This window comes from Ooceraea biroi, chromosome 8 (genome assembly GCF_003672135.1).
Source record: "Ooceraea biroi isolate clonal line C1 chromosome 8, Obir_v5.4, whole genome shotgun sequence".
Classification (NCBI taxonomy): domain Eukaryota; kingdom Metazoa; phylum Arthropoda; class Insecta; order Hymenoptera; family Formicidae; genus Ooceraea; species Ooceraea biroi.
In genome coordinates, this window is record NC_039513.1 from 4,279,933 (window position 1) to 4,305,745 (window position 25,813).

Sequence of the window (25,813 nt, forward strand, 5' to 3'; positions counted from 1 at the left end):
ATTATATTTGAATATGAAAACTAAAGATAGATAAAAAAATGTGCAATTATAATTTTATATTGCATATCATGACATTATAAATTAAATATAAATTTAATCAAATTATGCTATGATTTTACTTGAAATATGTGTTAAAAGAAGAAATTATTTTACAATATATGTACCTACATATTACGTAGGCAATCGCTATATGTTCTTACAATCGTTATTGCAGATTGAATAAACTATATATTTTTATTATCGTCAGAACAATTTGAAATCGTATTGATCAATTTGTCAAAACTCATTGGCTATCGAAATATTAAGATTTATAGTAAGCCAATTCACGGACAATTTTCATATTCTCGAAGCAATAGCCTTGAACGAATATCTTCCCCTACTTTGTCTGCCATAAAATTATTCAATTCTTTATTAATATTTCCAGTGAAAAACGTTCAGATATTGATTCATCAAATGTATTTTATATAATGATATAAGAATATGTTACATCTCTCAATGTATTATATAGGGATGCATATACTGCCCTTATTGTGGGGTGAATTTGCGGATGTGCGCGCGAACGTGGGCGCGTGCGAGCGCGATCGGTCCGCGTCGCGCCGGTGATTCCTTCTCGGACCGGCTCGACGCGCCTTCAGTCGCGTTCCGCGCGTCGTACGAGTGGGTGTGTTTTTGCTCGCATCCTTTCCGTCGAATCATTCCACTTTCTACTCTTCCTGTCCATTTGTCTATCCGGTTACGTTCGATTTACGCGGCGTAAATGAGACTTGAAGGGAGAAGTAAAGAGACGAACATACACGAAATAAAACATGAAACGAACCGAATAATCGTCGACAGGATTCGTTGAAACATTACAGAGAACTGTTGATTTTCCGAAAGGCAAAAGATTGTCGATCTTTTCGGATCCGCCGATCTAATCGACGACGAGTGGATCACCTGCTGATCCATGTCACTTGTCAAGAGAGCGACTTGATCGGGCTCGCCGATCGAGTTCGTTTTGTGTACGGTGTCGCGAGGTCTGCAATTGACAGATCTTGATGGACAGTGTTACAATCCAACCATCATACCGCGGTAGTGTTCAAGGGGAAAATGATCTTTTCAGAGCAGATTTACGTATCTCTCTAAATTCGGAATACGCGGTGAATTTTCCTTGTTACTCAACGAACGTAAAGCGTGCCGATCTGGTGGACACCCTCGCTTTAAAATAGACTACATTTCGAGGGTCGAGGGAGCACTGTAGCAGCGTAACCTGTTGCGGAATGTGATATCGAGAAACATTGTTAATGCCCGTGAGATCATTCTTCATTGTTATTTCACGTAAGGGTTCCTTTTCTCTTCCAGTAACAAACGCTAAGCGTTTCATTCATATAACATGCTCTGCCGAGTTGAATGAGCAAGATGAGCGCATTAATCTTTAAAAGGATGTTATATGTATTATAAATATAAAAAGAGTATTATTGTCGAGTTAATCTGAATATGTAATTACTATATATTTTACTTAAAACGCATATAAAGCACTCGCAAAAAGATAAAAAATCTAATCGGATTATTTTATTATTTTCTGATCATATTTAATATTCATCGATCCACTGGTGATATATAATGGACCATGAAGATGATAATTTCTCGGTAATTATTTGAACTATTTATTGATGGTATAATATGTCATAATAAATTAATTAAGGTTGTTAAAGAATTAGACAGTAATTCTATAAAGTTTTTTAAAAATTGTATCCAATTTCCAATTTATCCAACTATCCATTTTATATAACAAATAGTTGATTGATATCTAATATAATATCTCTGGAATTATTTTTATCTATAAATTAAAAAATGTAAATTATTTAATTCTTGGAAATTAATTTGCAAATGCAATCCGAATGCTTTGTCGAATTTGCGCAGAAATTATGTTACAAAATTGAATTGTTTCTCTTTGTTTTCAATTTGAATTTATTATCGAAGTGTCGATGATAAATTTTGAAGCACTTTGGAGCTGATCGTAAATTTAGATTGGAGACAAAAGAGGAATAATCCGTGGTGAGCAATTTGATTTTAAAATCTGCGCAGTGTCCAAGTTTTCTTCGCCGGCATTTATTTTTTTAGAACAAAAGAGTTACATATCGATATTTCTCTTTTGTCCTCATTCTTGTTTCGATGCAATAAATTCACGTACAATTCTATTCTCAATAACTGTAGAATACAAAAAGACTTAATAAATACTTTTTCTTATTTTCACAATATACGCAGGAGAAATATTTTTATCTCTTAGATATTATTCGCGCTTATTCGTGATATAATAAAAAAGTTAGAATGTAATAAAGAAGAACGGTATTAACTTTTAACTCATGATTATGTATTATCTCCACATCGCCACTTCTTCGTCTCTTTCTCTTCCAGCCGTTTTAAACTGCATCGCATCTGCCATTTAATAAAAATTTAACTGTTTTCTTTGAATACTTCTTTGCAAAGTAACACACCATGTGACGTCAAAAGTTAAGGTGTATTAAATAAGAATATAAAAAACAGATTATAAAAATACAGCCACGTCTTGTTTTAAGGCCTGTGTAATAATTTCATATGTTATATTTCACATATATAATAAATCGCTCTGACTAACGACGGCGTTACGCGATTGGTCTCCATCGTCGCGTTTTCTTTGAGCGAGTAGATCGCATGTATCATAATAAGTTACGCGATTGCACCGTACACGGGAGATCAAAGAGCGAGCAGCTATCATTGATATTATCTTTTTAGACTCAGCAGGTCGTAACACCTTGTAACACTCTTTACTCGCGGCAAGTACAAGAAGCCAGTCATGACAGGATTTGTGCGATCCTTTCGATATCCTATATCTCAAAAGAGCTCGGCCAAAATCTCAAATGCATTAATAGATCATGTAACTAAAAGCATAATATGATCAAAGCCGTTGTTGTAATTATTGTACTTAGAAAATAGGATCCGTACAAAACTTATCTTTTCAAAGAAAAAGTACAAAAAACATCAAGTACACGCGCTGCTGATTTAATGAAAAAAGTATATCATAACATTGTATCAATAATAAAAATTGTGATATCAAAACAGTATTATAGATAATTTTCCTACAAAACATGTAACACGAAATAAGTTATCTGTATTGAGAAATTCATAATTGTAGATTGTTGCATAATTTTTGTCTTATGTTTGGCTTTCTTCCGCACGGAGGCTTTGCACGGAAGCTTCGTACGGGAGATTCCGCACGCAAGCATCACATGGAAGTCTTCGTACGGAAGCCTCGCATGAAAGCTTTCGCACGATAACTTCGCATGGAAGCCTCACACGGAAGTTTGGGCACAAGAGCCTCGTACAGAAGCTTTTGTACACTACGTTTACGCAAGTTATATCTGTAGTAATTTACTCGCATTATCGTAAGTTTTACGATAATTTGAGGAAGTATACGTTCTAAAACTACCAGTCTTCTATTCAAATTATCGTAAAATTTACAATAATTCGAGTAAATTACTAAATTACGAAAGTAATTACAAAAATAACGCTCGCGTAAACGTAGTGTAGATTACTTCGCACGGATGTTTCCGCATGGAAACATCTCGTATAGAAGCTTCCGCACGGGAGCTTCGCACGGAAGTTTGCGCACGGAAGCGTCGCACGGAAGCCAGAAAGCCAAATATATGACAGAAATTGTGCAACAATCTAATATTATAGTTATGAATTTTTGAACCATCATAACTTATTTCGTGTCATATGTTTTGTAACAAATTTTGTATTCAGTTGGCGGCATTTTGTGATATTACTTTTGTGTAGAAACTGTTCTTAATACGAGTGTGCCAACAATATGCAATTATGTAATTATCTTATCTATAATCGAAACGATGTTTTCATATCAAAACTTTTCTGATTGAAACAATGTTATATTATACATTTTCCATTAAATCAAGCAGCACATATTTTTTGTATCTTTTCTTTAAAAACGTAAGTTTTATGCAGATATCATAATTTTTTAAATATATTTTATTCAGTGTATTATTTGTGAAGTATCATATATTATATTTGACATAAGTAGCATGTTTATATTGTTTATATCATTTACAAATTTTGTTTGTTTTCTCAGAGTAGGTATAATTTTCCCAATATCTCATTTTTATTCTGAGATGCATAAAGATAAATTGCATTTTTTAAAACAAATTTTCACAAAATTTTGTAATACAAAACTATATTTTACTTTTATCAAGAAAGCTCTTAACGTCATATAAGATACATTTTATGAGTAAATTGAAATAAATAGGCGGAACAAGTGCGTCAGTAAGTACGTCTACTTGGAAACAGCAGTTCCAATGGAAATCTTATAAAAAATATTGCGCACGTACTCTAAAACAGCAGTTTCTACGAAAATCTTATAAAAAATATTGCGCACGTACTCTATGAAGACAGGAAAAAAGAGATAGATAGATATTTTACGACTACTCCTGAATATTCGCTATCAGTGTCACATGTCTAGCCGTTTACAGTGCATGCACTAACGTTGCAGTTCTTTATCCAACAAGATGTCGTCGCGAGATATCGCAATTTTCTTGAAAAATAAGTCATTGCGTGTGCACAGAAGTACTTTCTACGTTCCTCTTTCCTTCCTCTCAAAATGAAATCACGCGTGGGCGTAGCGGAATATTGCGGCGGAAAGAATTCTGGAGGATTTCCTAATCCCCCAATATGGAACGGATAATCCTGTTGCAAATGAATTGATCCGCGAATCTACAGGTCTTTGGAGTATATATACGTATGTACGAGCGTACTAAACCTTGCTGTTCTTATAATTCTATGTTATTGGAATATGTTAATATAGAATTCGTTATTATTCATTATTGTGTTTTGCGAGGCGCTATTTTTCCTGTTGACATTGCAGTTGATATGAAAGGCAAACATTTATGAAAAACACCATTTATGCAAAATGTTAAGTTATGTATAACACGTACGTTGGTAATAAATTTAAAATTACACCTTGTGGTTCGTACGGTCTTCTTTTTAATTGCATTTAATATCATAAGTTAAAAATCAAATTTTTAACAGAAATATAAATTATTGACTGGAAAGTAAAATTCAAAGTTTGCATTTGAATTTTACTAAAAACGTCCGCGCGGACTTTCCGGTCAATCCAATAATGCACTTTATATATTATAATAATTTACATTACCGTGTTACATATTGACTCTTGCAAAATGTCCATTATAAAATGAGTTGGAGAAATTAAATGTGTAAAATATAGTGTTATACATGTGTATATAGAATTTGGCGACATAGTTCCAATGGTATCAAAATTGTAGAAACGCAGAATTAGCCAGACAGTCGGTGCCAGATCGACGTGTTAGGCGTATACACATGTTACACGCGCATCTGCCTTTAATATCAAATACAATGCAAGTAGACGAATCTATGTTTGATTAAATGTTGTTAGTTCAATACTTGTTGAACATCGGATGATTAAAACTAATCGCTCGCTGGACGCGCAGTAACGGCACGTGTAGGATTGAAACGGGTATAGTTTTCAATAAGTTTAGGTAACGATGTTGCATGCACACAGTTGAAATTGATCCTTATGTTTATCCGCGATATAATGTCAATTTCGCTGCAGCATATTGATCTTGTCAAGATAGCCAATCAAAATTTACGAAGGAGATAGAGATTTATTGAGATATCAATCTAACAACTTAAGTTCAGCTATAGAGATATATAATAAATCTATTACAAGATATTTCAGGAATACAAACTCTCTTTCAACTCTACTTTTTCTTTCAGATCCATTTGATTCATTTTTTTATTGCAATTCAAAAAATAATCATTTTTTAACTATAATTATATATCATACCCATATTATTGCATTTGTCAGAAATGACTTGCAACAATTGATTCGTTAAAGGTCTCTTCACACATATCCGTGACGTGTCAGTACCGTATCAGTGCCGTGTCGATTCGAATATGTTACTACGCCGAACATGTATAAATACTAGTATAAAAACATGTATGTATAAAACTGAGCGAATACGGAACTGACACGTCATGGATATGTGTGAAGAGGCCTTAATGGTGATAAAAGTAATACATATTAATTTTTCCATGTGTTATATTTCTTGTCTTTTGTTATCGTTACTTTGGAATAAAACATTACGAAGATAGGTACATCAAGCATTCCTGACCGCATTATACCCTTATCCACGAATACAAAGTTGAAGTTCATTGTTATCGCGCGGGCATTATGCGTATGCATCACAAGAGCACAATGGACGTTTATACGATATTCAAGCGCGTTTAGCCGCATTTAGTATTTAGCAGTAATTTCGTAATCATGTTCATGTATGTCAGTAATTTCCGCGACAATTTTCGTCGCAGTAAATAAGTCTGTTCCTGCGCTAGGATCTCCAATTTCAATTTTGCATTTTCCATCCCGATTCTCTTGAGAGTCCGCGCGATCCCGCGGTTTCGCTCTCCCGATATATCCACCAAGTGCTTCCGATCGCACCACGCGTCCTCGCAAATTATCGAGAAACATAAAAGTATTAGCAACGAACATCCGCGCCAGTGAAATGATAATAACTTCTATTTTCATAGCGCATATACGCGCAATCCTCACGTTCCAGAGTGGCAACGAGGCCGAAAGGACGGGCAGTTCGATGCAAGCTGAGGTCGGGAAGTTATTTTCAGTCTCATCGAGAAGATTAATTATGATAGGGAAGCGCATGACGGACGAGCTCTCGCTTCATTCTCGTCAGAAAGCGCGAACGGCTTTCGATATCCCGTCTCAGAACTTCTCGCAGGCTGCTTCTGGCGTGATGGCTATTGTATGCGGACGCGCACGGTGAAGGCGTGATGAATATTCGCGGGGCATATTCATGGTGCAATTAGTCCTAGGACTTAGGAACAATAGTTCACTTAACGGCGCCCGAATCTGGTCCTTGTCAAAAGGAAATATGATTAGAGTGTCAAAATCGAAGAATAAAAACCGATCGACTCATTTCCACAAGCATCAAAAGAGTGTCTTGAAAGATCGAAGATAAAAGAATTTGCTTTTTGGAAAATATGAAATATAGTTATGTAAATGTTTCTTACATTGTAATTATTTTGTTAATCCATGTGATGGACACAGATTGCAAAACCGAATACTAAACCTTGAAATTTTTCTAACATTATAATTGAAACATGAAAGTTTTCTATACACGCGAACAGATATTTAAACGAGCTTGTTTTACAAGGCTTTATTCTCAATTTTTTCGTGACCTAAATACTTCTAAAATTATTATCGTTAAGAAGGATCGGCGTTTTCAATTTGTAATAATTTTTCCTTTTTTTCATTACGACGCTGAACGATGTAAATACGCGTATTAATGTGTCTCGGAAATGTATGAAATATATCAAAGTGCATGCCAAGATTTAGTACGAGCAGATAAAAAAACAAACGGGCCATCATGCAGAATAAATGTTCCTTCGAGATCCGCTTCGAGAACATAAAATAGAGACGTTCGAAGAAGACTCGTAATTAATTATAAACTAACTACACGCGCTTCCCTTGATAGTGGTCCCATAGTAGAAATGAACGTTACGCCAGCCGACTGAAACGCTAAATCAAATAGCACCATTCAAGAACAGATCGACTCCAACGACGTAGATTATTGCCTACATCCCAAATGATTATGATACACTCATTTTTCAGACGTTGCTTAGTTTGAAATAAAATATCATTTTTTAACGTGTAAACTTAGAGAAGTTCAATGGATATTCATGGTTATACTACTAACGACGATTGTTTACAATGCATTACTAACTGACATTTATGGCTTTTCAGCTTTGTGATGGAGATGTTAAAAATACACACAGTTTAGCGTTCGCAATTTAAAGCAATACACATTGCATACACCTCCATATGTATGCATATGGCAATTTGGTGATTACTGATATAGTGCTGAACTAAAATAGTTTGTAACATTTCTCCAAAAGATTTCAAAAAACATCGTACATTATAACAAAACTTACACATATGTAGAATTATTTGTGAAAAAGAAAAATTATTACAAAAGCAATATAATTTATATAGAACGATAAAATTCATTCCAACGTTTAAAGAACATGTAAACAAGAGTTAAAGTTATCATGTTAAATATTAAAGTAGAACTTTTCGTACCATCACGGAAGCAACCATACCGTGATTAGTTTAATCAACTTAACGATGACAGAAGACAAGACTATTCTAAAAATTTGTGTCGCATCTGCCACAAAGTGATACTTCACGCGATACAACATAATCTGCTTAATGCCAGTAAAATTATTTAATGCTGCTTAATGCTAGTAAAATAGCTATTTGTTCACCGGTATTGCTAGTCATATGCGCACGATAATTCATCACCGAGATATATCATCCAATGTACAGAGCTGTCAAAATTCACAGAAAGCTGAATCAAACAAGCCTTACTCGCGAATGAATGAAATTGGTCGCAGCGTTTCCCGTGCAAATGAGCAATTTTGGCATTTCCAGTATTAATTAGCATCTGACTATGACATCTGAAAAATGAAAATCGAAGCAATAATTCTTTTGTTTGGCAGATTTTCACAGGGACCATTCAAGAGCCAAACATTTGGCGAAGTGCGAGATAATACGAGCATAAATTCTTCGCGACCTGTTTTTTCTATTTTTCTTGGCTGTTAGTTTGACTTGGTTGCGAGATGGACGATACGGTCTGCATAATTAGAAATTCTAGTTTTCTTGTTAAATATACGGTTGCCCTCATGACGCCCATTAATTAAGCCTTAAGTGGAATAAGTTTCAATGTGATGCGCAATCGTTTCAAAATCGTGTCAATTTTGATACATTATTGTAGATTGTATCTTTTGATGTATATATCAGATACTAATTACTTAACTAATTCATTGTAATTATTACAATGTTTTTAATTTAATTTTCGTTTTTACAAAAGAAAGTTGTATATCATATATTTTAAATATTATTTTATTATTATATACAGGGTGAGGCACCTAAAACAGGCCACCTGAATATCTCGGCTGTTATTGGTGATAGAAAAACATGTGTCAGACCAAACTTGCATGGTTTCGAGGGACACATAATTTGTTCTAAATAGTTTTTTATTAGGTGGACGCGTAGAGGTCATATGAAGGTCAACTTCGTTTTTTTAAATGTTATGATATGTTTTTTTACGTACCATCTAGTAGAGCGTTTGAAGATGCGCACATTGATCTACGGGTCAAAATCATTCAAGGTCACTAAAGGCCAACTGCAAGGGAAAATAATTTACTTTATATTGCCTAGAATTCTCTGCTACTAAAAATACTGTAAACTCAGAAATGAAAAAGTTCTAGCCCTTAGAAATTTTTTCTTTTTCCGCGAAGTTCTGAGTTGTTATCATTATTTTTTATATTGCCTAGAGTTCTCTGCTATTGAAAATACCGTAAATTCAGAAATGAAAAAGTTCTAGCCCTTAGAAATTTTTTCTTTTCCGAGAAGTTCTGAGTTGATGATATCATTATTTTTTATATTGCCTAGAGTTCTCTGCTATTGAAAATACCGTAAACTCAGAAATGAAAAAGTTCTAGCACTTAGAAATTTTAGCCTTCAGTGACCTTGAATGATTTTGACCCGTAGATCAATGTGCGCATCTTCAAACGCTCTACTAGATGATACGTAAAAAAACATATCATAACATTTAAAAAAACGAAGTTGACCTTCATATGACCTCTACGCGTCCACCTAATAAAAAACTATTTAGAACAAATTATGTGTCCCTCGAAACCATGCAAGTTTGGTCTGACACATATTTTTCTATCACCAATAACAGCCGAGATATTCAGGTGGCCTGTTTTAGGTGCCTCACTCTGTATAGTGTCATATCGATAGTGATATAATAATATTAAATTTTGTGTTGTATCAGTTTCAGAATTAGAAATTCATAATAATTATTATTTAAATGAGGATAAATAAAATCAATTGTTTATGTTTTTAGAAATATCGTTTTCGGTTTAAATACTTTTATACTGAAATAAATAAATTTTTAACTTAAAAAACAATATGCTTTTTATATTAAATGAAATCTCTGCATTAAATATAGCTTGGACTCATTCACAATCAGGTTCAGCGCTGCAAGGACCATGCTAAACATAATCGAAGTGAATACATCGACCAGTATTGTTAAATATTTAACATAATAGCGACACGATCTTTTGAAAATTAATGTATCCAATACGCATGAAATATTCAATGTGCATAAACTTTGAAAACACAAACTCGGAGTTCGATAATTTGAGAACTCACTTGAGAACTTGAAAACTCGAGAACACCAGTGAATACATTTGTGAATAAGTGATGCTACATGCCCCGGACTCCTCGAAAATATCGTACTTCTCTGTACGTGCAATGCACACACAATAATGGAACTCGTGCGGGCACTCGCGCGTATTTCTTTCCGTTTCAAGCACGTTCGGACTGAGCCGCTTGATTATTCCTAGTGCATCGAGCGAGTCGCGCAGAACACGGAATCCATATCGCGGATCTCGTTGCGCTCTTTTAATTGCGTCGTCTCGGGAGCAACCGGACGGGAAGTGGAAACCGAGCTGCGAGTTATCGTGGAAGCGTCTCCTCCGTAAAGGGATTGACACCGCCGCGGTGGAGACATGAAGCCGATCGAGATTTAGCCGAGGTCGTCAGCGTCGGAGTCATGACACTTTCATGGGAAGCTCGCGGAGCGAAAACCTGAGCGGCAGATCCTGTCGATTGGTGCGAAGATGTCCGGGGACGCGGACCAAGTGTGGACAGCCGACCGAAACCAGACCGCGGCCGACTTCGACCTGGAAGGTATGGGATTGGGGAATATCACCGACGAGCTCTATCCCTTGCCGGATTACATCAACGTCACGTTGCTGCCGGATGTCAATATCACGGAGGCGATTGACTCGTTTTACTTCTACGAGGTGAGTACAGGCACCTTCCGGCTTCTTCATCACTGCCTTCTACCCCTGGCTATCCAACCGATGGTGAACCATCGTTCACCACTGTATAACGCGAAAGCATATTTCTGAAAATCGAAAACACGTATACGCGTATCGCGGGTGACATTTAATTTCTGCGTGCAACGCCTGCATTTTTAAAAATTGGCAAATCGCCGCCAGAGAAGTCTGTTATACGCACATGCATGTGAGCGCGCGGAACATCAACAAATATTTATTGTTGCGAATATTGAAGTATTTGTACTTACATCTAAAAATATTTCATTCAAGCATTCGTATATGTACCTTCGGTTTCAATCGTTTAAATAATATTTTACATATCTGCCATTGCGATTTAACATTTCTTTTTCACTGCCTGGAAAGAAGCAGTTTCGTGTAGTTTCTATTGTTAACATCATGTCAAGTTTAAATTTTCAGGTAAATTGCGCATTGAGATACGAAATATTTTCGCGTAACATTCGAGCTTTCAATATGCTTTACGCGGAAGAGTCAGCAGCTTTGACTAAGAACTCATGTCTGAACTAAAGCATGAATATGCTTTGTTATTGTGATGTCAATGTTTTTATGTATTTTCATAGACTCGATTGTTTAATCAATAAACGTTGGGCAATATAATAAAATACTATCGAAGAATTCGAGTCGAGAATAGGTAAAAGAAAACATCACTTGTACTTGTAATCAAACAATGTTTTTGTTTCAAACAAAACTGTTCCTGTCTATAACTCAAGCGATGCAATATTACTCCGCACGGAAATATTATTACTTTAAATCGGGGAGGTTTTAAATCTCGAATGCAAAATATTCTAAAACGGATATCGGCAGACTAGCTATGTAAAGTGAATTTTAAATGCCGTTGCATGCGTCCCATTATCGTATCCCATTCAGGAAATTCACGAACAATTTTTCTCTTTCCCATTTCTCATACACTGCGTAACGAATTCTACGTCATACAGAACTTGGCGTATGTATGCTGTTTTTACGTGTATCAGAACTTGCATGAGAAGGAAAAAAGAGAGAGGGAGAAAAAGTATGAGAAGAAGCGTAATCCCGTTTACAACATTTTTTACGAAAGCGTAATGGAAAATTCCGATAATCCCTGGAATCGGTTCTTATTTTTGCGTGATTTCCCATAGCACACATTACATTATCGGTGGCGGGAGTGATCATTTATTCTTTCTTTTAGTGTTTACTCTTGCAGAGAACATTATCCACGATCGTATGTTCCATTCGCGCGTATGGCCGATCGACATCGAGAATATCAGAGAGTGATTTTATCATTGGACAAAAGCACGCACACACAAACAATAACGTTCGGCTATGATAGTCGCTACTGTTTGAATTGTCCAATCATGAGAAAAAGGAAAACGGAGAAATGAGATATTTTCGTATAAATTTATATTAAAAACTAATAGGACATTCTGTGTTACGAAGCTTAAAATTATGAAGTTGAAAATTTTGAAAATTTATAATCTCTATATTCTTTTTTAATTATATTCTTGAGATAATTCGGAGATAAACTCTTCAACTCAAATTGTGTCAGTAATCTCATTCACGCCTATTAATTCACGAAAAAAAAGAATGCTCCGAGCAGTGGAGCCCTCGCTTACAAGATGGAGAGAGTGTAAAATATAGCGATAGTAAATCTCATCAAGAGCAATCGCGCAGCAAATCAAAGTAACCCCGATCTACGGTAACTTATTAACGCACGACATCCACCATCATCATCCACGTAAATCGTGTTCTCCACGTCGATGCGATAAATTCAGATGTCGGGGAAAGTCATAGAACTCGCACTCTCGTGGTGCAAGACCGGTCGATAGCTGCTGTTCGCCTTTCAGTCGCAATTCGAGAACTTATTCTATACGCGTCGGGGATAGCTTCAGAGATCGCCGAAATTTACCGCCGAGAATAGCAGACAAAGAAAACGCAATCTCGAATGTTAATCAAGCACATTCAACTCGGCGCGATCATCGGTGAATTTAGGAGAGAGGCACTTGCCCTGTCTTGAGAATACTGTATTTCCACAATAATGAACGGAGAACAGTTATAATGATAATATCTTTATTGTATTGGGTTGGCCAAAAAGTAATTGCGTTTTTTTTCCAATAGATGGACATACATGTCTTCAAATGTAACTAACTTCATTCTAAACCGCAAATTCATTATGTAGGTTAACAACTCACAGTTCAAGCTTGTTTTAGAAAAAGAAAGTACACGATTTCGTTAACAATTGTTTGTTTGCCGTCGATTTCAAAATGGAAAATCAAAAAGAACATTTTCGTCATATTTTGTTTTATTACTTCCGAAAAGGGAAAAACGCTGTGCAAGCTCATAAAAAGTTATCTGATGTATATGGCGAAGATGCTTTAAAACTGCGGCAGTGTCAAAATTGGTTTACTAAATTTCGATCTGGAGATTTTAATGTGAAAGATGCACCACGCTCAGGAAGGCCAATCGAAATTGATGATGACAAAATAAAGGCACTGATCGATTCCAATCGGCGTTTAACGACCTGAGAGATTGCTGAGAATCTTAACATATCGAAATCGAGTGTTGAAAACCATTTAAAACGACTTGGATACATTAGTAAGCTCGATATTTGGGTACCACATGAGCTGAAAGAAATTCATCTCACTAAGCGTATTGACATCTGCGATTCTCTTTTGAAACGTGAGGAAAATGATCCATTTTTGAAACGTATGATAACAGGCAACGAAAAATGGATCGTCTACAACGTCAAACGAAAAAGATCGTGGAGCAAGCGTGATGAACCTGCTCAAAGTACTTCAAAAGCAGATATTCACCAAAGAAAGATTATGCTGTCAGTCTGGTGGGACTTTAAAGGTATTGTGTATTTTGAGCTGCTTGCAAGGAATCAAACCATTAATTCAGACGTATACTGTCGTCAACTGGATAAATTAAATGATGCCATCAAACAGAAACGTCCAGAATTGGTGAATCGCAAAGGTGTTGTGTTTCACCATGGTAACGTTAGACCACATACAAGTTTGGTCACTCGTCAAAAATTGTTGCAGCTTGGATGGGATGTGTTACCACATCCACCATATTCGCCAGACCTGGCACCATCAGATTACCATTTGTTTTGTTCTTTGCAAAACGCCTTGAATGGTAAAACCTTGACTGCTGATGAGGATATCAAATCGTTCTTGTAATTGTTTTTTGCTGAAAAAGATAAGAACTTTTTTGAGCGCGGAATCATGAAGTTGCCTGAAAAATGGCAAAAGATAATCAAACAAAATGGACAATATATTGTTTAATAAAGTTTTTGTTTCCCATGAAAAATTCGCCTTTTATTTATATAAAAAAAACGCAATTACTTTTTGGCCAACCCAATAGATAAGGAGAAATTTATCGGAAAGATGCATTAGATAAAACTTTTATCCGGAAGAACTTTGAGTCGTTAATGTATCCGGGAACAAGGCAGAAACAAATAGCAGAGGCAGAGACAAGAAGAAGCGGTACTAATGATACAAATAGGAATACACGTCATCTCCGTTGGCAGCAGCCGAAAATAAAAGCAAAATAATCACAAGGAATTAGACATAACATCCTATTATATTAAAGACGCGTAACATTCTTTCTTAATAATGAGAAATTATATCTGAAGAGGTCTCCCTTCTCCTCTTTCTCTCTTTCTCTTTCAAGATACAAAAAAAATGTGAGCATGGTGTTCCTCATTCGAGAGACTCCTCTTTTCGTTTGCAGTCGCGTATATCGCGCGCACCCCAAAGTCTAGACGGTTGCATTGCGTGCATTAAAACCAAGGCGACGGTGGCGGCGACGACGACAACGACGACGACGTAAGGTTCCCTTCTCTCGCGATTGCAGAAACCATGCCGGAGGAACTCGCTTATTTTTACTAGGAATGCGCCTCGAGCTGATGCTGCGAGAGAAAAGGAGCTTGACAGAAGAGAAAAAGAGACGGGAGCGAGGGGGTCATTGACGCGACGCTGGAAACTGGCGTCCGATAAAATTAAGCTGCCACGGAAAGGCCGAAACGGTGAAAACATCGATTCTCTTCTCGTCCTTCTTTTTTTTAATTTTTCTCGCGCAAAGCTGTTTATGACATCTCCTGCGCGAAATAATTAACGACGACGATCGCGTTGGAGTTCAACCGTAATCGCATCTATGAAAAAACTGCCTTTATTAGAGGGACATTCGACACGGGTCGATATATCTTACGCGCTATTTTGTCCGATCTCAGCTCGATGTATTTTACGTGCTCTCTTTTGTCCGGTCTCAACTGGCGTTTCTATTTCTATCATTAGTGCCACCTCATTCTTATCTTTTCTTCTCGGTTTTATTCGTGGTTTCATTGACGAATCGAAGTCGAGTTCTCCTGAATGAAACTTTCCGTTTCGAGCATTAACAGTTCTTCGAGTGCAAAGTGACGGCGGGAATTACCTCAAATGAGTAAATCCAATTTCATCTCTCCGAGTCGAGCGCTAATGAAGCGCAAAAATTAATTTTTTCTCTAATTTTAAGCTCATTTAATTTTTTAATGGATACTTTACGTTTATCGTTTAACAACAGACAAATTATACTTTGAAGGCACGTTTCATATGAAACCAATTTTCTTTCAATTGCATATCATGATTAATTGTACAGATATTTCTCTTTGTAAGTGCGAGCAGATGGATCTCGATTGTGGAGATTTCCACCGCGAGGAGATTGATTTGAAAATTGAACGAAAGGCTCGTAGTTGTTTGCGGTAACACACTCTCGCAACGTCATCTCGGTGGTCGCCCAATTTACGCCTATCTGGTTTCTCCCGTGAACGTGTACAAATTTAACTGCTTTACTGCCGGTATAAGCTACATTGTACACACGCAGCTGCGCGTCGGTTAAAGCTTATTCGGCGCATCTGTACCGCGTTACGGAATACGCATCTCGTGTTCCTCGCTGAAATCGTGAACGCTGAACAATTCGTACAGTTTCAAAGGCTTACGTAACATTGCTTTGCGTATCGTTAACACGTGGAAATGCTCCTGCCGCCAAAGCAACTTATATCATCGTCGTCATTGTATCTATATCATCGATTCCGCCCTACGAGCCCTCTCGTGTGCGCAAACGCGTGCAAATGCGCCGAAAAGTATAGATGCGAAATGATAACTTAATAAACTGGAACTGAAACTAGAGAATCAGTCGAAACATCTTCGTCTTCGACCTCGGTGAGGATTGGATGACCAAAGCTAACGCACTGTGACACTGAGACGGTTTTATTACACGTAATTTTTCCTAAAGATCAGCGAACTGCGAGTTACGGTAACTTCCTTTCCTTTCTAGTCGACAACATCATGGACGGGATAAGGTCACGAAAGTTATGAGATGATACACCACATCAAGTGAGCGTTAAGAAACGCGGCGATTTTGCGGTAGTCCGAGGATATAGCGCGACGAAAAAGTTTCCTCGCGCGTAATTCACGCTCGTAAAAGCTGCTATTCTCCGTGAGTCTGATTGAACATTATGAGCCGTCATACACACTCTGCGGATTGCCGATTCGCCGCGGTGGTACATGAAAATGTGAGAAGGCCGCGTACAGAAGTACTGTAATAACGCAAAATACAGCTTAATCGCAGCACCGCGATGCGTTGCGAAAGGCGGGTCCCGGTCGACCTGATAGCTTCGCCAAGCCGGAGAAAGCGATACGATGAGTTAGCCCCCCGTTGAATTACTTCGCAGAAAAATACTCTCGAACGATATAAAAGCGGCGAACAGGCACAATGCGAGAAGGCAAGGGAGTTCTCGTGAGAAAGTTTTGTCGAAACTTCATCGCGATAATCACCGTGGATGTAAGAGGCAACTCGGCGGTGAACGCAATTAACCGGCGTCGCGACGCCGCCCCGTTTGGTCGGACTTATTTATCCGACACCGATTGATTGTACGACTTTCGTGAAAAGTCAGATAAAACAAAGGATTTAATAATGTCCGTGATTTGCACTATTGTTTAATTAAGATTAATGTTCGTACGTTTCTCTTTGGCATACACACGAAAAAGGCTTGCATATATCTGATTGTTCAAGCAATACTTAAGTTTCAGTTTTCATTAAGAATAATCTAAATTCTTTAAAAATTGACTGCACTAGTAAGTGACAAATTATACGTAACATTTTTTTATTTTGACGTTATTTTTTGGCGTTTGGGATAAAATCAGAATCCCCTTTTTCGCTTTCCAATCGCGTTCTTAAAATCGAGATTTCTCTTTTAAGCGAACGTTTAAAATCGAGGTTGCTTTTCGTTCGGGCGCACGAAAAAACAGTTTGCTCGATGACGCGTGTATCCGGCGTGCTCGAGCGCGTAAGTGAAATTTCTTCTTAATCGATGCACACGCGGAGAGAGGAAAAAACTACCCTCGTGTACCATTCCGCATTACATTCCGCGGTTGTGCACGTCGTAATTGCGGCGTAACAAGTTGCGCGCGGGTCGGCGCGTCGTGAAAAAGAGCCTCGTAAAAATCATGTTCTCATTAGAACGTCGGCTCGTCCTCTTGATAAATTTTACGGTAGATGTACGACTTGGCACGTACCGCGCGTCCACCTCGCGAAGAAAGTTATTTCTACGGCCGTATTTCACGGCCGACGTATGGGGTAGCGCATTTCTTCGCGCCCTGCAGATCATCTGCGCTTTTTCTCTCAGTAAGTATTTCGACTATTCGATAAACTCAATGCTGAAGGTTTGATTTATGCAACGATTCTTTCGGGCCGGCTGGCCGTTCGTCTTGCGAACAATCCAACTATCACGATGAACACCGCGTGGGAACAGTCGTATAAAAAATTTCTGTTAATCCGATTAAAATCCCTGTAATTTACAGTGCGAAGTGAAATTTGTCTACCTCTAGGCGCTACGTCTGCAGTGAAACAAATATAAGATTTATTTATTTACATATTATCTATTATTAAAAAGAATACAAAATCCGAATCAACGTATTACCGATCCAACATTTTGTTAATTAGGGTAAGTTTTTTTGTTAAATTATATTAAATTACACAATTATGTTCGTGCGTTGATGATACCAACATGCACCTGTTCATGATCAAATTCCAACAAAGTATCTACAGAAATTAACCCTTATGTGAGTGACGAAAAAAATCTTAATTGGTGTGATGAAGGTACTCGGATACCTTCGGACATTTTGTAAGAAAATTGATATCCTGCAAATTACGTTCCCCATTGAGTCAATCTGTCCAAAGATAACGCTAAAATAATCGCCAGTTTAAGAGTTCTAATGCGAGTAGAGAACAGACAAGTTACCCGGGTACCCCGTCACTCACATAACGGTTAAATAAGTATTGTTCATGTATGCTGCTTTTACTTTGTCAGTAATTTCCACGAATTGTCGAGTGATTTAAGCGGATATATAATACATAGACGATTGTCCTTCCTTCCTCTGTTCTGATGACATGTCCTTGCATCTCTAATTCTAATTCCTCTATTCGACAGCCCGTTTGCCGAATGGATGGCCCGATTAATTAGAACTCAAGCGCTGTGCCTTTTAATTAACGTCACGAGGCGATTCGAGTCACTTGTTTCTGATCCTTGAAGGTCTCGTCGAAATAATTTGCCATTAGTACGGGATTTCATCTGCTTGCCAAGGTTTATTGTTGTCCCTGAACAAAGTGACAGTCAAATTTGCACATCAACCATTTAATAATATAGAGACAAGCTTTGTATTGCTTATAAAGAAAGAGAAACATTATAGTAATTAAATAGGAAGACATACAAGACATATGAATAAAGTTTTAATTAAATAAGCTCTCGTAGTATTTAATATGTGTATTTGACCGAGATAATACCGAGATAAAGAATATTTTTGCATTAAAGACATTTATTTCTTTAGACAACACAGAAAAATAGATTTAATGCATTTAATACATATTTTCGTTTGAAGATTTGCATTTTTTATAATAAAATAATGTTTACTTTTTTATAATATGTTGCGTAACAAGTCATTGGCCATTTAATGCATTTGTTCATATAATTTTAAATATATTGATATTGTTATATGTAATATTGATAATGATTTGTAAACTTATAATTTAGACATAAATAATTTAGAGCAAATAAAATAAAAGCAGGAGCAACTGTTTTTAAGTTATTTTCATCCGTAATGTAAGCCACGCGTAACATTAATGACGTATGGAATATTTTCTTACTGACTGCAAGATTTATTAGCGTATTAATAAAATACGTAATAAAAAATATATTACGTATAGAGGCGCTGCTTAACTAATTAATCTTGTAAATTCTAATTTTTTAACGGTCTGCAGTGTCTGCTACATAACACTTTATCGCATATGTGACTTTTAAAGTTTAACGGTAGCACGTTTATATACAGAGATATTCAAGATCAAAAAATTATTTAATTACAATGATGTCTCTTCATATTTCTGAAATTATTAAAAATATAATAAAATTATGAATAAATTATGAATATTTTATTAGCAATAATCTGTAGATTGTCAATTATAACTTTTAGATATTATTTCAAAATAGTTTAATTAATATAATATAAGAAACATTAAGAGGAAAAAAAAGTAAAAGATATAAAGAGTAACAATTATTTTAATTGTTTTAATATAGATATAATTACTGGCGATATTACCGTAATAGCAATTAATGAAACGATTAATATGGATTCCAAGATTAGCTTCATATCATATCAATTTGTGTATTGGTCAAATTAATGCGTTTGTTCATACACTTTCATATTGATACTGATTATACGTAATACAGATAGTGATTTATAAGCTTCATAGTTCAGATTTAAACAAATTAGAGCAAATAAAATAAAATAGCTGATTCTGAGTTTTTCTCATCACGTAATATAATGATAATACGTGATAATACGATAATGTAAGTTATTCTTAATATTAAATTTTATCGTAAATCCTGTCAAGTCCTGTTATCCGCTGGAATGGTGATACATCATCTAATCCTCTCTTAAGGTTGGAAATAAAAATATGCGTTATGAGATACATATTTTTCTGTAACTATAAATTCACACAAAAAAACCACTTGTTGCATGTCATATCTATTATTAATTTGAACTTGGTAATGTGGTATCTAAGTTTCCTCGTTTCAAAGGTATTATCCGCTATTATCTGCCACTAAATTATTACCTAAGTTGCAACTTTTCTATTTAAGAATTCAAAATTGCCACTGATCGTTACAACGATCCAATTCTCCTGTGTACTCTCCCAATTGTCTCTTTACATTGTCGCAGGGGCTAGCTGAGATGACGATCGGGATAATCACGGGAAAATTAATTATGCAGTCGTACGATAACGTTTACATTACGCCGAACGAAGAGTGTTACGCTTCCTGTAGAGAAGGCGGCCGGCCATTAATCAGTGTCTAAATTTTCGTGATAAATAACCGTAACGAGATATATTCATCTCAGTTTACTTGATGCCTTAAGTCATTAAAGCTTGAGAACTTTTTCGAGGAATTTTATTGCTCGTTGTTATAAATATACTATTTTTCTCTAACGGTATTTAAAATATAAATAAATATTATTTGTGAGACATTATATTTCTTATACAACCGTTGAAAAATCATAAATTAATTATTGAATATTTTAAAGTTATGTCTTATGATATTACGCAATTGAACTTTTGTTATCCAATAAGTATTATTTATAATCAATCAGAAATTTCAGTTACAACTGACTCTAGAGAAGGAAATTATATTTTCTGGTAATATGTGTATGTGTGCCTTAAGAAGATATATGTTTTATTTGAGAGACTTTTGTACCACAGATATATGCCAATTACTTTATTATAATAAATTATAAGCTTTTCTTTCCAATTTAATTAATCGACATGTAATTACTAATTTAATTATCATATTCTGATGATGTTTTCATTTGCTTTGCTAATTATCTGATCTGAAAATTTTAATTACATTTCCGCGTTGACTACCTATTATATTATACCGCGCAACTTGCACTTAATATACTGTACTGTCTGCAATTTCATCAATCGAAATGCACACAAAGAAAATAATATTTAATGATAATTAGAACGCTTATGAATTATATCGAAACTGATAAAATGATGCTATCATCGCCTACCTGGCATCGTGCGTAATGATTCGCATATTTGTCAAGTGAGATATTTACGTAATAATTTCCAATCGATTACATAGTCATTTATGACTCCAAGCGCTGCGCAAATGTTGCTCGAAATAATCTAATTCTATTGGGCTGTCATAATTCATGGCTCTTTAGCCGTTTAATCACCGATTACCGAACATTGCTGGAGCCAGCGCACGTTGTTACGCATCTAAATGGAAATTGGCCGCCGATAATTTTCGCAAACTACCACGACTCAAACTACCACGTAAATCAATCGAGCTGGCGAATCGATCTCGTGCGCGAACAAGAGAAAAGCCGAAAGTCGCAAATGGAGATGCTCGCTTTCGCAATCGAGAACTTTAAATAAGCGCTTCTAGCACTGGAAAATGTTGCTTGCCCCTGCAAGCTGAAAGAGAGCGCTTCCCTTCGGTCACTTTCAATTTTCAATTCGAAGTAATTTTACATTAAGTTCTTTGTTCTAATCATTAAATTACAAATCTTTCGAAGCAAAAGCGTCGTCTGCTTGTAATGAAATGAATGAGATTTCATTATTCGTTTGGTTTCTTAGAAGTTTACTTTCTAGAATGGCGTTTATTTTCACTTATGTCTTGGAAACTGTTGGCGCTCTCCATGAAGTATCTCTTACAGAAAAGTTCTATGTTCCGCTCTTCTACTATGTCACAACTTTAACTTTACTTGCTCAGCGAAATGTTAGATTCTATAAGTTTACCGAATTTTACGTTCTGCACTTAGAAAAAACCTTGATTTCACGGGAAAGTGTAGCTGGATAATGCATGATAAGATATTTGGAAAAGAATGTGCGTGAGGAAATTGAAGATTAATGATTCAGCTGATACAACGTTGATTGAAGTTCTAGACCTGGCGAAGAATTTAACAGGATTTTAAGAGGAGTTAAAGGGAAGAATTTCATAGGGCCATATTTTCCCTTGAAATTTACGACATCATTAAATACATGGCACAATGCTTCCGGATTATCGTATCGAATAGCGGGTCTATCGAATATCGAACACCGGGTTATATGCACCATCGAACACATGATTTGGTCATTACCGCGTTACCGTGTGACACGATCGCGTCCATATCACGTCTGCAATAACCATAACGTTCGAGTCGCTGGACGTACGATCAATGTTATTGTCGTTTACGGTCGCTCCTTTATGCATTTGTGCTGATAAGCGTTTCCCTAGAATTTAGGAAGATTACAGTTTAAACGGTACATGACCACGGTAACGAACCTGTGATACCGAAAAGTTCATGATGATGATTTACTACTTTTTCTCCAATTTAAACAGCTTGGAGCCTTTGGGGAGAAACGCTTGGCGAATGCGAGCTCATTGGAACGAGTTCGGAGTGCTTGACGAGAAAATATTTCCTACGGGAGCCATGATCTAGGACAAGAACAGCGACCCGAACATAAATTGCAACCTTTACCTTTAAAACTTGTTAAGTAATATAGAGTTTTAATACTCTTATTTTACAATTATTTTTAAATAATTGTTAACGGATATTGTCTTAAATTCACAAAATAAAGTGTATATTTATATTATTTTAAAGTTAACAATTTTTTATGTATCACTGTATATCTGGCAATAAAATTGCTAAATATTTTGCAAGTTTGGTCAGTAAGGCAAGATTTATTCTCAAATATTTTTCCTTGAAGCCTTGTGACATATATTCAACAATATCCAGCTGAATAATTTTTACTTGTACAATTGGCTTTGAATATATCACAAGCATAAAATTTTTAATGTTACAGAATTTGTCGATGCATCTGCTGAAAGATTCATTCGTGAAATGAATTAGACGTACACTGCAATACTATGGTACACACGAATATTCGAAAACATACAAAATAAAATACTTTATAACTTACATTCAAATTAAAATATCTGCGTCTGTCGGCTGCTTCTCACGTTTGTATTTGTAGAAATATTTTGTCTCACATTCTCATATTTATCCTCCGCTGTTGGAAATAGGACATTCCCGCTTTCTATAACGGGTTTGTATTCTTGTCATGTGATATCGACCTTTGCTGCGGCAAATGCCGATTATGCGTGTTCGGGAACTACTACGGGCGTAATCAAAATGTCAAAGCTCGCGGTACGAGTCACTTGTTAGGATGCAATCTCGATCAAAGTCTCACTTCTGACAGACCTGTCAGTACTTCAATACTTCGAAAAGTATAGCCACGAACTTGCGTTATTGCGTTCCATGCGTCGATATGACGCAGTCGCCTGTGATTATGACAATATGCTTTACAAGGCGGTATATAATTGATTATTCTTTTGATTATAGAACCATTCCGATCTTCAATAAAAATAGACGCTCATAATTTAGGGTCGATTTGGAATAAATTATCTCGACTAATAAGGCAGAAAAAAATAAACCTTGAAGCTATTCTTTAGCTGGATCCAAACAAATGTTCTTTTATCTCGTGTCAACTTAATGACAATGATTGTGGAATACCTCGTACAGACACTACAATTTAGCGATTCAGCCGAATATGGCTTGATCACTATTTCGCTTATAGCGTTCTCGTCGTCAGAGGCGCGCCAGTTTCTTCATAAACGGCATATCTATCGGTCGCCCGATGCTCTATTTAGCGAAATGGATTTACGACGGTGATTCCTCTTTAAGACTTTAAAGCACCGGATTGCGCGAATATTATCGACAAACCTCCGGGGTTCGATAAAAATATCTTGTCGGATTGATTGTATTGTTATAACGAGTTCGACGAGGAATCCAGGATCGAAGATATGTAGGCGAATGTGATCGTAATGACATGCCGTGCGTAATAATAATGAATTGTCAGCTATCTCTAGTATTATTCCCGGAAATATCGCGTCTCCAATTCAACATCTTTAAGTATTGACGTACAACGTGAGCAACTCTCTCGAGTAATCTATATAACTGCATTTATATATTTATATAATCGTCTGATTTTATCACTAAATTCATTCAACTAAGTTTAAAAATTATTAAAATGTTGTGAAATAATTTCTGCGTTCGCACAGTGCAGTCACGCGTGCTTTGAAGTAAAACAATTATAGATTATACTTAATAAATAGCTCAATACACGTAGGTGTATTTGGTGGTAATTAACTGTCTACATACTGTATAATTATATTCTATATGATTTTGTCAGCAAGTTAAACTGCATGCATTACATGTACGATTTCAACAAATAATTCCTGAACAATTCACGTACTTAGAACGTATCTTGATCGTTTTATTCGCAGCACCCGTCTCGCTGGTCCAACAGAAACTCCCATTAATTTCAACAATGTGAACAATCTTTATTTTATGGTACACATTATCAGTGAAGCACTTGGATTCGATGTGTAAACGTGAACAGATAACATCGTGTGGGATAATTCTGTGCGGAGTTTCACGTTAAAATCGGATCAAATAAAGCTATAGATGTTCAGGGTCGCTCGGGGAGATCATTCGAGTTGAGGAACGACATTGTCCAGATCTCTTAGAGAGGTCAATCGTTTGCAAAGGGTCAACCCCTTTCTGCACAAGATTGATGGTCCACTGTACGGAATGGATTTCGGTCTCCAGCAAAAACGAAGATATCTTCGCCCCAAGTAATTCTTCTTAATCTCCCAATCTTTTTTCAATTTTAGATATCTATTGATAAAGATGGTAGTATCTTCGTGACATTTTGTTCTTTTGTAAGCCTTTTGGAATCATGGATTAATTGGAATAACTGTCATATTAGGGTAAAATGATATATAACGTTTTACAATAACAGAATTAAGGCAATCATTGTTTCTTGTAATTTCATAATTAGTTAAAAGTTTTTATCATTTTATCAAAGATAGATTTAGCTTTCATACATTTTCTATTCAGGGAGATTATCTGTAATCTCATTAAAATTGATAACGTACAAACCGCTAGTAGCAGGCTATCTCATGCTGTAACATGTATATTTTTTGTGTTATCATTAATTTATTACGCGTGTACACACAATAGCAGCGTTATTTCGCTGCTGGGAGTAATCGCGCTTTGGAGAACTACGGTCCAGAACGAATTATATTCTCTCAAAAGGAAGGAGGGCTCAAGTCCAACTTGACAGCAATAAGTTCAAGAAGGCCGTAACACGTAGGATTGTAACAGACTTCCTCCTCCTACATCATGACAAATACATTATGTACTTTGTATACGCTATTGTAACGAAATATTTAGAAACTTATAAACATAGATAACAAAAGAAAAAAATTATCAATAAAGAATGGCTTATTTAATGCGCATTCCTGCATCAATTTAACATAAAAATGTCACAAACATACCTCAAAAATTAAGATAAATCTTATAGCGTCCATTCATATCTCAAATTTAGTACTAAAGTTTTTGACACTTTTGTCATGACAAACATATCAGAAACAAAATCAATGTTATTACATAATGAAAATTCAAAATCCAGCAATTACATCGTATATTAACTCTTAATAATAAAATTGACAAATTTTTCGACAATAGAGATTATTTGTACCGTTCGACTCTTCTCAAGCATTTGATCGTCCTTTAAAACGAAAGTGAACATCAATCTTATATCATGTAAAAAATTGCTTAACGTATGAAGAGTCGATATACAGGGTGTCCGGTAACTCACGACTCAACGCTCGTGAGTGGATAAAGCGGACTGAACTGAGTGGAAAAGTCCTATACCATTTTGCAATTTTCATAATAGTTAACAAGTT

General features: G+C 36.0%; 1 protein-coding gene across 6 annotated transcripts in view; it reads left to right on the forward strand.

Moving 5' to 3' along the window:
- The first annotated feature begins 20 nt into the window (after positions 1-20).
- Positions 21-25,813, forward strand: part of LOC105285831 (cardioacceleratory peptide receptor) — a 65,628-nt gene continuing 39,835 nt past the window's right edge. For 2 of the 6 annotated variants that reach the window (XM_011350337.2, XM_011350342.3), the window contains exons 1-2: positions 21-1,626; positions 10,095-10,953. In XM_011350337.2, coding sequence (XP_011348639.1) covers positions 10,768-10,953 — 186 coding nt within the window. In that variant the 5' untranslated portion in view covers positions 21-1,626; positions 10,095-10,767. The remainder of the gene's footprint in view (positions 1,627-10,094; positions 10,954-25,813) is intronic. The other 4 variants (XM_011350340.2, XM_011350339.2, XM_011350338.2 and 1 more) reach the window with 4 other exon arrangements.